The sequence below is a fragment of the Pelophylax lessonae genome (assembly GCF_965119305.1).
Source record: "Pelophylax lessonae genome assembly, chromosome: 1".
NCBI classification, from domain to species: Eukaryota; Metazoa; Chordata; class Amphibia; order Anura; family Ranidae; genus Pelophylax; species Pelophylax lessonae.
The window spans coordinates 309843937-309859456 of NC_138768.1; the positions used below are offsets into that span (position 1 = coordinate 309843937).

Consider the following 15520-nt stretch of genomic DNA (forward strand, 5'->3'; position numbering starts at 1 on the left):
TACACTTGCACACAGTTTTTGTAGGAACTTGACATGTAGGTTGTTCCAAACATCTCAGAGAATTAACCACAGATTCTGTGGATGTAGGCGGCCTCAAATACTTCTGTCTCTTCGGTCATGTGAGAAATATGGTATAATAGGGATCAATAAAAGAGAATGTGCCCTTTAAGCTGTAGAGTCACTGCTTACATTTTTGACCTAAGTAAACAGAAGTGAGCATACATACCACACATACCGTACATGAGAGCATACCTCACCGACCCACAGTTATGACTTCAGTATGAGGAAGCTTTCACTCAAGAGGAAAACTGGCTTTCCTGCTGAGTGTGAGGCTGACTTGTAAACATAAAAAAGCATACTACTCATAGCATTAAAGGAAAACAATGGCGTTGGGTGAATCAATCTCTCTCTATAATACATTATATATATATATATATATATATATATACACATACACACACTTATATACACACATACACACACACACACTTATATACACACACACACACACACACACACACACACACACAGACTTCAGTCAAAAGTATTGGGACACCTGCCTTTACACGCACATGACATTTAATGGCATCCCAGTCTTAGTCCATAGGGTTCAATATTGAGTTGGCCCACCCTTTGCAGCTAGAACAGCTTCAACTCCTTTGGGAAAGCTGTCCACAAGGTTTAGGAGTGTGTCTATGGGAATGTTTGACCGTTCTTTCAGAAGCCTATTTGTGAGGTCAGGCACTAAAGGTGGACAAGAAGGCCTGGCTGGCAGTCTCCACTCAAATGCATCCCAAAGGTGTGATATCTGTGCAGGCCAGTCATGTTCCTCGTTCATTCATGTCTTTATGGACCTTATTTGTGCACTGGTGTGCAGTCACGTTGGAACAGAAAGGGGCCATCCCCAAACTGTTCCCACAAATGTAGGAGCATGAAATTGTCCAAAATGTGTTGGTATGCGGACACCTTGAGTGTTCCCTTCACTGGAACTTCGGGGCCATCCCCCACATTATAATCCCCCCTCCACCAAATTAATTTAGAACAGTTGTATCATGTTTTTTCTGCATATTCTGTCTCTATCATTTAAAATACACCTATGATAATTCAAGAGAGTCTCTGTCTCTCTCATATATATATATATATATATATATATATATATATATATATATATATATATATATATATATATATACATATATACATATATACATATACACACACACACACACATATACATATACACATACACACACACACACACACACACACACACACACACACACACACACGCACACACACACACAAGATTAAAAAGTTCTGGGTCACTTCGAAATGTCCCGTTTTTTTTTTTTTTAAGAAAAGCACTGCGTTTTTCAATGAAGATAACATTTAATTAATCAGAAATACAGTCTAGACATTGTTAATGTGGTAAATGACTATTCTAGCTGGAAACAGCTGATTTTTAATGGATTATCTACATAGGTGTACAGAGGCCCATTTCCAGCAACTATCACTCCTGTGTTCTAATGGCACATTGTGTTAGCTAATCATGTTAAAAGGCTAATTGATGATTACAAAACCCTTGTGCAATTATGTTAGCACAGCTGAAAACTGTTGTGCTGATTAGAGAAGCTATAAAAAACTGGCCTTCCTTTGAGCTAGCTAGTTGAGTATGTGGAGCATCAGCATTTGTGGGTGCGATTATACTCTCAAAATGGCCAGAAAAAGAGAACTTTCTTCTGAAACTCGACAGTCTATTCTTGTTCTGATAAATGAAGGCTATTCAATGCGAGAAATTGCCAGGACACTGAAGATTTCCTACAATGGTGTGTACTACTCTCTTCAGAGAACAGCACAAACGGGCTATAACCAGAATAGAAAGAGAAGTGGGAGGCCCCGGTGCACAACTAAGCAAGAGGACAAGTACATTAGAGTCTCTAGTTTCAGAAATAGACGCCTCACAGGTCCTCAACTGGCAGCTTCATTAAATGTTACCCGCAAAACGCCAGTCCCAACGTCCACAGTGAAGAGGCGACTCCGGGATGCTGGCCTTCTAGGCAGAGTGGCAAAGAAAAGGCCATATCGGAGACTGGCCAACAAAAGGAAAAGATTAAGATGGGCAAAAGAACAGACATTGGACCAAGGAAGATTGGAAAAAAGTGTTGTGGAGAGACAAATCTAAGTTTGAGGTGTTTGGATCACACAGAACAACATTTGTGACATGTAGAAGAAGTGAACAGATGCTGGAGGAGTGCCTGACACCATGTGTCAAGCATGGTGGAGGTAATGCGACGGTCTGGGGCTGCTTTGGTGCTGGTAAAGTGGGAGATTTGTAGAAGGTAAAAGGGATTTTGAAAAAGGAATGCTATCACTTAGGGCTGGGCGATATGGCTGAAAACTGTATCACGATATCAGTGTTTCATATCGGTCGATATAGATAATTATTGATATTTTTTATTACCCATTTAAAATAAAGGACCCTAGGGCGAGAATGCAGGGCGGTGGGCATGGTACAGGAGAATGCAGGGCGACTGGCATGGTGCAGGAGAATGCAGGGTACTGGCATGGTGCAGGAGAATGCAGGGTACTGGCATGGTGCAGGAGAATGCAGGGCACTGGCATGGTGCAGGAGAATGCAGGGCACTGGCATGGTGCAGGAGAATGCAGGGCACTGGCATGGTGCAGGAGAATGCAGGGTACTGGCATGGTGCAGGAGAACGCAGGGTACTGGCATGGTACAAGAGGATCCGGGGTTGTGGGCATACTACAGGAGATGCAGTGCTGTGGGCATGGTACAGGTAGACCATGCCCGCAGCACTGCATCCCTTGTAGTGTGCCCGCAGCCCTGCATAATGGCAGGTAGTGAAGCTGTTTCACTTACCTGTTCCAGAGGCACCTTCATTTTAAAAATGGCGCCGCCCGGCGGCGCCACGTCATTGCGCACGCGCTGCCGCCGCTCGTGTAACTTCGGCTATTCCCGGCCTCTCCCAAACGGCGGCGGCACGTGCGTGGTGACATGTATGCGACGGGCGGCGCCATTTTTAAAGCTTAAACCCGTCGGAGCGGACTATCGGTCAAAGTCTGGTATTGCTATCGATCCCCTGACTATCGCGATACATATCGGTACCTGTTTTTTTTATCGCCCAGCCCTAGATAGCCATTTTGCAACACCATGCTATACCCTGTGGACAGCGCTTGATTGGAGCCAATTTCCTCCTACAACACGAGAATGACCCAAAGCACACCTCTAAACTATGCAAGAACTATTTAGGGAAGAAGCAGTCAGATGGTATTCTGTCTGTAATGGAGTGGCCAGCGCAGTCACCAGATCTCAACCCTACTGAGTTGTTGTGGGAACAGCTTGACCGTATGGTACATAAGAAGTGCCAATCCAACTTGTGGGAGGTGCTTCAGGAAGCGTGGGGTGACATTTCTTGGAGAACTCTGATGAAAGCAAAGTTTGAAGGACAAAATTATTATTTCAATTAAAAATCATTATTTCTAACCTAGTCAATGTCTTGACTATATTTTCTATTCATTTTGAAACTCATTTGATGAATAAAATATCTATCACACACACAATGTTTCAACAGAGCTTCAGTCAATCGGTTTTCTGTTTGAGCTCCACCGAAACGCTGACAATAAAATGTCTGTTTTGAAGCTGCATGCATAATGGTACTAGAGACCCAAGATCGGCAATGAGGTTGCAGTAGTGATAGGGATTGTGTCATCACCATTTAACATATTAATTAGAAATGATCAAAGGGGAAGTGCTTGAAACAGAATAAATAGGACATATCACCAGAACACCAAAACTTTCCACACACCAACCTTATTATTAGGTTACCAGTAGAAACAATGATTGGGCAACAAACAATTTGGGCATTGGTAAACAAAAAAAAAAAACAACAGCAACCAGCCTTGTATAATCCTTCCCACTTCCAGCAGTACTAGCAGTAAGATGGTAAACACAGGGGCAGAACCGGTGTCCCTTCAATGAATTCCATGTTATGGCAAGTACAAAAATCTAATTTTTCTTTTATCGTACATTGAGGTAGGCAGGATTAAAGCCCCGTACACACGCACAGATCGTCGTCATACAAACGTCGGCGGACGAAAGATCTGCCGATTGTACGCGTGTTAGTATGGTGCCTCCGACAGCTGTCTGCACACAATCCGCGGACAAGTGTCTTTCTTGCAAACATGAAAATTTTTGTCTGCGGACACCAGAACGGACGATTGTTCGCCTGTCAGTACGGAAATCAGCCGACAGACCGCAGATTTGCAAGACTGGGCATGCTCAGAAAATAAAAAACACAGGGAAAGTTAACCATTACATGACATCACTTCTGCAGTCAGCTGAAGTCTGCGGACAAAATTCTTGTGCTGTCCTTGTGCTGTCTTTGCACTTTTCAACAGACACCGACATCCCGGGGAGAAAAGACGAACATTTGTATGACGACGATCTGTGTGTGTGTACGGGGCTTTAGAGACAACTGGGACATCCAAAAGCAGTCCAAATGAGAAGTGGACAATAACACTAACAGGCCCACACAACAAAAAAGTAGGACTGGGAGTGGCATGAAGGACCTTACACTCAAAGCTGGCATCAGATGAGGCCTGAATATCCGCCTTAAAAAAACTTAACAGAAGACCCAGTGACAGCCTTGTGGGGAGCATCGGGAAGAACAAAAAAGAGTCAGTCTTTCGGAAGGAATCAATGGTTGCGGGTAAACTCACACAGCACAAAATACATCTAGGCCGTGAAGAGAAATGTAATTTTTCTATGTACTTGAGCTAAACAGAGAGATGGAAGAACAATGTCCAGGTTGAGATGAAAGGTCGAAGCTGCCTTAGGAAGAAGACTCTGGGCCTTAACCACACCTTATCCCGGTGTACGATCTTTACGGGACAAAGCCACTAGCTCAGACACCTGCATTGCAGAGATGATGGCAACAAGGAAAACAACCTTTTGAGTACATGTGGAAAAGAGAATATACTGGATAGTTTAAAAGGTTTTTGAAGTGCTGAGAAAATCAAATTCAAATCCCACTGAGTTACAGGAGGTTCAACAGGGAAAGCTATACGAGAGCCCTCCTGTAGTCATAACCAAAGAATGGGTGGCTAGCAGTCTTTTATTAAGATTGTAAGGTACAAGATTTGTTCCTCGGCTTCAATTTATTAAATCAAGAATTAATACTTGACACAGATCAGGACCAGTTTTTCTCAAGAAGGGTTCAGTGGAGTTCCTCCACAGGCTGCTAGGGGTTCCTTGAGCAGTGGTGCTTTCAAACTTCTGGCACAAATGCCAATTGGCAGAGCCAGAGGCATGGAATTAGCATAGCTTCTTTTTGTTTCTCACATAAGCTACAAATGACTACCAATGTAAAAACCATTGTATGAGGGCATCACACTGATCATGAGCGTAATAGGGCATTCTTTCTTCTGACCACCCGTTTAAGGGGGCCAGATTAGTTAGCATAAAGTATGTTGTACGAGTTCTAGGACATAAAACAGAGTATTCACTAAGCAAGTCAACATCGATGCCTGTACACTAATGTGATTCATGCATTTAGGTCACTTACGGTGCCTTGCAAAAGTATACACCCCCTTGACTTTACCTATTTTGTTACATTACAGCCTTAAGTTCAATCGTTTGTTAAACTGAATTGTATGTGATGGATCAGAACAAAATAGTCTAAGTTGGTGAAGTGAAAAGAGAAAAATATATACATAAAACTATTTTTTAGAAATAGAAAACAGAAAATTGGCATGTGCGTATGTATTCACCCCCTTTGTCATGAAGCCCATAAAAAGCTCTGGTGCAACCCAATTACCTTCAGAAGTCACATAATTAGTGAAATGATGTCCACCTGTGTGCAATCTAAGTGTCACATGATCGGTCATTCCATATACACACCTTTTTTGAAAGGCCCCAGAGGCTGCAATACCTAGGCAAGAGGCACCACTAACCAAACACTGCCATGAAGATCAAGGAACTCTCTAAACAAGTAAGGGACAATGTTGTTGAGAAGTACAAGTCAGGGTTAGGTTATAAAAAAAATATCCAAATCTTTGATGATCCCCAGGAGCACCATCAAATCCATCATAACCAAATGGAAGAAAATGGCACAACAGCAAACCTGCCAAGAGACGGCCGCCCACCAAAACTCATGGACCGGGCAAGGAGGGCATCAGAGAGGCAGCACAGAGACCTAAGGTAACCCTGGAGGAGCTACAAAGTTCCACAGCAGAGACTGGAGTATCTGTACATTAGACGACAATAAGCCGTAAGCTCTATAGACTTAGGCTTTATGGCAGAGTGGCCAGAAGAAAGCCATTACTTTCAGCAAAAAACAAAATGGCACGTTTTAAGTTTGCGAAAAGGCATGTGGGAGTTTTCCAAAATGTATGGAGGAAGGTGCTCTGGTCTGATGAGACTGAATTTGAACTTTTCGGCCACCAAAGAAAATGCTATGTCTGGCGCAAACCCAACACATCACATCACCCAAAAAACATCCCCACAGCATGATGCTGCCACGTTTCACTGTGGGGATGTTTTTCAGCAGCCGGGACTTAGAAAATGGTTGAGGGAAAGATGGATGGTGCTAAATACAGGAATATTCTTGAGCAAAACCTGTACCATTCTGTGCGTGATTTGAGGCTAGGATGGAGGTTCACCTTCCAGCAGGACAATGGCCCCAAACACACTGCTAAAGCGACTGTTGAGTGGTTTAAGGGGAAACATGTAGATGTGTTGGAAAGGCCTAGTCAAAACTCGGACCTCAATCCAATAGAAAATCTGTGGTCAGACTTAAAGATTGCTGTTCACAAGCACAAACTATCCAACCTGAAGGAGCTGGAGCAGTTTTGCAAAAATCCCAGTGGTAAGAAGTGGCAAGCTCATAGAGACTTATCCAAAGTGACTTACAGCTGTGATTACCGCAAAAGGTGGCTCTACAAAGTATTGATTTTAGGGGGGTGAATAGTTATGCACATTGACTTTTACTGTAATTTTGTCCTATTTGTTGTTTGCTTAACAATAAAAAAAAAAAAATCTTCAAAGTTGTGGGCATGTTCTGTAAATTAAAAGATACAAATCCTCAAACAATCCATGTTAATTGCAGGTTGTGAGACAACTAAACACAGAAAATGTTTTGCAAGGCACTGTAAGTCATTGTTACACTGCTTGTATTGATGCACCCGATTCCTTGAATAAGAATAAATTAAAAAACATGCAATGAGCTGTAGATATAGTTAATTTATGTTGGGGTAATGACATAGGTTTAGGGGTTCCTTCATGGTAAAATGGTTAAAAAAGGCTGATCTAGACAGTCTGGGAGAGTCCATGGAGCATCTGCCAAGAGTCTTACCAGATCAGACTACATTTGCTTGGAGCAATTCAGGAGCTATGAGTATCTCTGGATCCTATGAAGCAGATGAGGAAGGAGTTTCAAGGGAAGCAAAACCATAGATCAGGCTATACTGATCCCACCAGAAGATCTCATCTGCAGACAAATCTACGCAGTTTGTGGTTAAACCTGGAGGCCCAGAGATTCACATTCAGCAACTCCACCTGTGACAAAGATCCTGCAACACTTCTGGGTGTGGGGCTCATTACCCACAAATTCCCCCGAGAACTGAGGGGCTCCTGGATTGTGGAGTTCAAGTCTTAGAGGGGAGAGTTAAAAAAAAAAAAAAACTGACGAGCTGTCTAGGATAAGACCAGATACTCCAAGCAAGGAGTTCCAGAGCTGAACCTTTTCAGGGTCTGAACTGTCCACATCACATTATCAGCCAGAATCTAAGTGGACTCAACGGTCATACATATATCCCACAATAGGAATACCCTGAAGTGTGGCAAGGCTGTCACAGGGGCCACTATCTTCGTAAACACTCAGGGTGCAGTGGACAGGCCAAATGGAAAAGCTGCAGGTTCTTCTGCTAGGGCAGAAGAGTACTCCTACCCCCAGTTACATCGTAATGAGGGTGTCCAAGGCAGATCTGAAGGGATGTCCCACAGAGGGTAAAGGTTGAAATTTTTCATTGGGCTTTCTCAGTCAAGAAAAAAAAAAAAACACACACACACACACACACACACACACACGGCCATGTTGGGGGTGGGAGGAGTAAAACTAATCTGGTCACTTTTTTTTTTTTTTTTGGCCAGTGTCCAAATCCTCCTGTAGGTGGCAATACAACTCAAATGGTCTCTGAATCCTGAATTTGTATGGCTGACATTTACCCTTTTATACAGTCAAATGCAGGACATCATTTGAGTATCAGACAGTTGAGAGGCACTGACAAAGTGATTGTAAAGTCTTTTTTTTATATATAAACATACATACATATATATATATATATATAAACATGTTATACTTGCCTCCTCTGTGCAGTTGGTTTTGCACAGGGCAGCCTGGGTCCTCATCTTCTCAGGTCCCTCTTCATTGCTCCTGACCCCTCCCTCCTGTTGTGTCCCCACAGAAAGCAGCTTGCTATGGGGGCACCCGAGCCGAGCTGCAGCTCCATGGGTCCAGTCAGACATGGAGCTGCTGTTCGCCCCCGCCCCCTCTCTCTCCTGATTGGCTGACTTGGACAGGCATGGGAGCCAATTGCGTTGCGGCTGTGTCTCAGCCAATCAGGAGGGAGAGTCCTGGACAGCTGAGGAACTTTTGGACATCGCTGGACAGAGATGGGGCTCAGGTAAGTATTAGGGGGTGCTGGGGAGGCTGCTATACACAGAAGGCTTTTTATCTTAATGCATAGAATGCAAAAGGATAAAAAAACCTGACTTTACAACTCCTTTAATAAACCTGGTATACACAGATCTTGACAATAGCCTTAACATGCCAGCACCAAAAGCATTTCTGTTTTTCTCTCCCAAATACAATTGCTGTTGTGTACTTTCATGCAGTTAAACTATGGTTGCATTCTTAGACTATTCAGGTTTGGAAATTTGCCATAACATGCCTGAAGACCATTGGATTGTGTCTTACCTTCCCCTTTTTATTCCTCCATCTAAAATTGTTTACTGAGAAAGTGAATCACCCAGAAAGCACAGGAAGTTGGGGAATCTTAAATATAAATACTAAGGATTTAAAGAGGATTGTGTAATATTTGAATCACCAGAACAGCCAACATAATTAGGGTGGTGGCCCTCCAGCTGTTGCAAAACTACAAGTCCCATGAGGCATTGCAAGGCAGACAGTTACGGTACAAGCATGACTCCGTCAGGCACAGGCATGATGGGATTTGTAGTTCAGCAACAGCTGGAGGGCCGCCAGCTTGACACCCCTAAGTTCCAGGAGCAGGGCCCTCATAGTCCTATAATAAACTATTATAAATGTACTGTCCCCCTTTACATTGTAAGGCGCTGCGTAAACTGTTGGCGCTATATAAATAATGTATAATAATATCTATTTTTAATAACGTAGATTAAAAAGAAAAAACGTGGGCTCTAGGTATCCTTGCAATCTTCTAATACTATGATAATCCTCTATGTATGAAATTACAAACTTATATAAAGTCCACTTTGGTGCTCAGCGATTCAGTTCAGTTGTGCTCCGGTCATGCATAAAGGTGATAAGTGCTGTTAATCTTCGTGTTGCTCTACACCCCTCCACACACTATCACTCACCAGATGTAAAGACCCAATTTTTGGTGGGTCAGCTTGCGCTCAAGTATAATCCCCGTTAGCTGAGAAGTTGTATTCCCACTCCTCTCCTCCTTGACTTGAGATCAGTAAATTGCTCCAAGAAAGAAATCAAACACTCTTCATAGTGTAACCCCATTTTAAATGACCAATAACTTGCAAATAGCATAAATAGGAATAAAAAAAAAAAAAAATCACACTCATTCATGCCTTAGCCGACACCCAGCGATCTTAGCAATGGTTAATATGGCCGCCCTTTCCCACATGGGTACCAGCGTGTGCTCCAATCAGCAGAACTTGCGTCATAAAAAGTAGCTTACAAGACCACGCATCCTCGATATGCTATGGAGAGCGTTTGATTTATTTTCTTGGAGCAATTTACACATCGAGTCAAGGAGAGGAGTGATATAACAGCCCAGCTAACAGGGATTATACCTGAGCGAAAGCTGACCCACTAAAAATTGGGTCTTTACATCTGGTGAGTAATAGTGTGTGGAGGGGTGTAGAGCAAGATGAAGATTCACAGCGCTTATCACCTTTATGCATGACCTGAGCACAATTGAACTGAATCACTGAGCACCAAAGTGGACATTATACACTACTCAAAAACAATTAAAGAACACTTTTTAATCAGAGTAAAGCATCACGTCAATTAAACTCCTGAAATATTGATCTGGTCAGTTAAGTAGCTGCTTTGACGTAATTAAACGAACAGGTGCACTAGATGGGCAACAATGAGACAGACAATCTCCAAAAGAGGAATGGTTTTACAAGTGGAGGCCACTGGAATTTTTCCCCCTACTCATCTTTTCTAAATGTTTTTCACTGGTTTTGCATTTGGCTAGGGTCAGTGTCACTAATGGTAGCATGAGGCGATACCTGGACCCTATAGGGGTTGCACAGGCAGTCCAACTTCTCCAGGATGGCACATCAATACGTGCTATTGCCAGAAGGTTTCCCAGCACAGTCTCAAGAGCATGGAGGAGATTCCAGGATATAGGCAGTTACTCTAGGAGAGCTGGACAGGGTCGTTGAAGGACCTTAACCCATTAGCAGGACCAGTATCTGCTCCTTTGTGCAAGGAGGAACAGGATGAGCACTGTCACAGAGCCCTACAAAATGACCTCCAGCAGGCCACTGGTGTGAATGTCTCTGAGCAAACAATCAGAAACAGAGGGTGACTTGAGGGCCCAATGTTCTCTAGTGGACCCTGTGCTCACTGCCCAGCACTGTGGAGCTCGATGGCATTTGCCATTAGCAGGTCCGCCACTGGCGCCCTGTGCTTTTCACAGATGAGAGCAGGTTCACCCTGAGTACATGCGACAGACATGAAAGGGTCTGGAGAAGCCGTGGAGAACGTTGATGCTGCATGTAACATTGTTCAGCATGACAAGTTTGGGGGTGGGTCCAAGATGGTCTGAGGAGGCATATCTATGTAGGGATGTACAAACCTCTACAGGCTAGACAATGGCACCCTGACTGCCATTAGGTATCGGGATGAATCCCTTGGACCCATTGTCAGACCCTACGCTGGTGCAGTGGCGCCTGGGTTCCACCTGGTGCACAACAATGCCCGGCCTCATGTGGTGAGAGTATGCAGCCAGTTCCTGGAGGATGAAGGAATTGATACCACTGAATGGCCCAACGCTCGCCTAACCTAAATCGAATAGAATACCTCTGGGACATTATGTTGCGGTCCATCCGATGCCGGGTTGCACCTCATTCTGTTCAGGAGCTTAGTGATGCCATTGGTCCAAATCTGGGATGAGATTCCCCAGGACACCATCTGTCGTCTCATTAGGAGCATGCCCCGACATGGTCAGGCATGCATACAAGCACGTAGGGGGGCCATACAAACTACTGAGTACCATTTTGAGTTGCTGCAAAGAAATTTCAGCAAAATGGACTAGCCTGCTGCATCATTTTTTTTTTTACTTTGATTTTTGGGGTGTCTTTGAATTCAGCCATCTGTAGGTTGATCGTTTTCATTTCCATCAAACTACGTGGCATCCTTTCGTTCCTAACACATTACCCAGTAGATATCAGTATAAATATCCAGAGCATGATATTTTTCCCCATTCAGATCTAATGTGTTTTCAAAGTGTTCCTTTTTTCTTTTTTTTTGAGCAGTGTATGTTGCCATATAAAACTTTATAGTGGTGGTTGTTAGGTTGTTGGATTCAGTAAATATTTAGGTCACTGGTTTAAAAAAAGGACGTTATACCTTTGTCTGCATGGACACTATTAGAAGCACATATTGGGACTTTTATATAGGTTTGTAATTTCATAAAGAGAGGATTATCACAGTATTCGAAGATCCCAATGATACCTAGTGCCCACTTTTTTTTTTATCCAAGTTGCATTTTTGCACATAAAGGGGTGGTTAGCAGCAGGAGTATTTGTTGTTGGTTCATTCGAAGCACAGGTAACAAAATAAAAACATCTTCTACATTTTTTATAAATGTACCTCAAGCCATTTTTATTTTAAATGCATGTATCCTTTAAATGCCAAAAACAGGAGGGGTGAGACACACAGACAACATGTGCTAAATGACACTAGCCAGAACAGACACACTGTGCTCCTCACTTGTCCTGGAAACGCATGTAGAGACAAGCAGCGCTAGTCACACACCCTATAATGAGTAACAGCTCCTTGCAGCATGAATCCTGCCCATCTAACAAGGCCACCGCACGCCTTACACTCTGAGCTGGCAGCACACCGAGAATGCCCTAGGTGAAGACACCACAGTGCATCACACAGTGAGGCTGCCCTTATGACTCATATAAGCTACAAAATACAGCTTTCCTCTTATTTCACACAGGCTGCTTTACTGTACTTCACAAGTGCACTTCATCAATTCACAGGACAAGTCATGGCTAGGTAATCTCTCCCAGAAGGGAATATCTGCCCCCTCTCCACCAAACTTACACTTAAATGTGCTAACAATGTATTTAAGGGGGCAGGCTCTCAAACACTTTTTTCATTTTCAGGCATGAACAAAAAGTACTGACTACATTTTTACCTTCCTGCTGCCATTGATGGCTGATATGGTACACCAGTTAACATATAAAGAAGTGAAGCTTTCAATATAGCTGCAGACATTTGCACTAAATAATTACCTTCACAGAAAAACATGTCCCACACTCGCAAAACAGAACTCCAGGGAAGCGTCCGTGAAAATGCACACATGAACCATTCTGTCATATACAAGATGGGGTCAATCTTCTGCTTGCTCAGGTGTTTGTAAGCCATTGCAGACACTTTACGAAGCAGTGCAAACAGAATCCTTCCATCCAACTGAATCGCTTCCTGGTGAAAAAAAAATTAAATGGTCAAAGTTCACACTTTAAACATAATTCAGTGGGCATCACATAATTTGAAGGTGAAATTCACCTTAATATTATTAATACATGCACATCTTTTGCAGGCAAGAAAAATGTGCATTTATTTTTTTTAATAGGGGAGGGGCCTGCAGACTGTCAGTGTAGCTGTCTGCCCCTACCTCGTATGGGCAGGCAGTCACTGAATGACAAAAAGCGCCCTGGTAGTTCTTTGAGAACTACAAGCCGGTGTAGCGTTAAAAAAAACATACCTCGTGAAAATTCCCTACCCTCGTCACTTCCGATGCACATACGTCATGGAACAGCTGAGCAGGTTACCATTGCGCAAGCTCAGAGCTCCGGAGGGTAGGGAATTTTCACGGGGTAGTGATGTGTAACGTTACACCATATTAGCTGTTGCCGCGGGTACAGTAAATCATCTCCGCTCCTACCCCTGTGACTTCCCTGATCTCGGCTACTAAATGTAAAAGCGGCGGCGGGTCTATGAAAATATAAATCACGGAGCCGAGATCTCCGTGATTTATATTTTCATACACCCACGCTTTTACATTTAGTAGCCGAGATCAGGGAAGTCACAGGGGTAGGAGCGGAGATGATTTACTGTACCCGCGGCAACAGCTGATGTGGTGTAATGTTAGAAAACCCTACCCCGTGAGAATTCCCTACCCTCCGGAGCTATGAGCATGCACAGTGGGAAGCGGCTCAGCTGTTCCATGACGTATGTGAAGAGGAAGTGACGAGGGTAGGGAATTTTTACGGGTAGGGTTTTTTCACGGAACACCAGCAGCCGCAAAGGCTGCCGGTACTTGTAGTTTTCACATTTACAGAACTCTGAGAATTCATGACGCAGCCAGGTGGGACAGCGGGTGTGAGGAGAGGTTCTCCAGTCCACTTCGACAACATGGGCTTGCAGGGGCTTCTCATTTAGTGACATGTAACCTATTATCAAAAGGTGAACTTTGCTTTTAAAATAGAAGTAACATAAAAACATTTCTTTCATTTTGCAAAAGTCATGGAGGGTTATAGCTTATAATCCCTTTTTTTTTTGTCCATCTGTGTCCTGTTGGGGAGATTTCCCTTCATTTAGCTAAAACAGGAAGTGAGAGTAAATGACCAGAACTAGTGTCTCCATTGGGTATTCATGTTCTGGCGACAACCAACAATTTGGAGTCTTTGTTCACTTTCACCCCCAGCGATGATGGTCACCAGGACAAATGAAGAGGGTGAATGTCCCTAACAGGGGCACTGACAGCAATAAAAACCTGTGTTCTAATCCCTCTCCACTATCAAAAACAACAGAAAAGCTTTTGCCTCAAGTTATACTTTAAAATATTTCATATTTCATATGTACGTTAATTGTACTTAGCATGGCTTACTTTCATAGAAGATAGCTTTACTTAAACAATTTAGGGTCTTTCTTCGTGTTGGGTTTGGTCGGATCAAGTTGGAGAGGAGTGGGGGGTAATCCACTGCCCCCATGCATCTCTGCTACAGCGGATCAGTGTTGTCAATAAGCAATACATCCCAGTATTGTAGTGATCCAGTGTTGTAGAGAATGTTCTAATGGAGCCCTCTGTAGAAGTCCAGGAGCTGACTGTGGCAGTTTCATCATCCCGCCAGGAGCCATCACAGCTGTCCTCATTCGCTGATGTGGCTGACAGCAGTTTTTGCAATGTGGTTTTCAAACAGCAGGGCTAAAGTTGTTAACTATTGCAAGCCTTTTATGTCTCATCTAGCTGCACTTTTTGTTTTCTTTTTTAGGTTGATCGCTTTATTTTCTGTTCTCTTCATAATAGGACCTCAGAAATTAATGCCAGCACAGGGGTAAAGATAATTTATTTACTTCAGTCCCAAGTTTATTTGAAATCATATATATTTGTCAGACTTGATTCGGGTAGTAGATTTGGATACAATTTTTTCAGAGATTTTTTTTTTTTTTTCTTCAATAGGAAGAAAGAGGAAAACTTTTTCTTAGCAATCACTGTCCTTATTCTGAAAACAGCTTTTACATATTTAGTGCAAGGTCTAGATTACCTAAAATTATAACAGATAAAGCATCCTCACGAAAATGGCAAGGCACACCTCTTAACTTAAATGTGTCACCACAGAGAAAAACCAAACAAAACACTATGGATCAATATCTTCCAAATAGTGAGGTGTTCCAGGGCCATCCTGTGAAGGTGCAAATCACGTTGCTGAGGATTGCTGGAGGCATTTAATGGTTAATCCCTTCGAATTTGGAGGATATACCTTTAGTGAACGCTTTGAATTAGTGGTGGTGATTGTTCAGGAAAAGAGGTGAAGTCCATATTTTTGATCACGGTGTCAGTCTATCATCATTCTGCAGTAGACGGACTCTATTCACATAATCTTTAATGGACACTGGATAGTTTTGTGCTCATGAAATGTGATGTGCTGAATTGATATGCACAGAAGCACTTTATGATTTATGGCCTTTGATTATTGCACATAGAAGCACTTTATGTATCATACATGAATTTCTTGATTAAGCACTGTATATTGATG

At 42.9% G+C, this 15520-nt stretch overlaps 1 protein-coding gene across 1 annotated transcript in view; it reads right to left on the minus strand.

Moving 5' to 3' along the window:
• TBC1D10A (TBC1 domain family member 10A) overlaps positions 1-15520 on the minus strand; it is a 120733-nt gene that overhangs the window by 15878 nt on the left and 89335 nt on the right. The window contains 1 exon segment of the mRNA XM_082252291.1: positions 12773-12962. Coding sequence (XP_082108417.1) covers positions 12773-12962 — 190 coding nt within the window.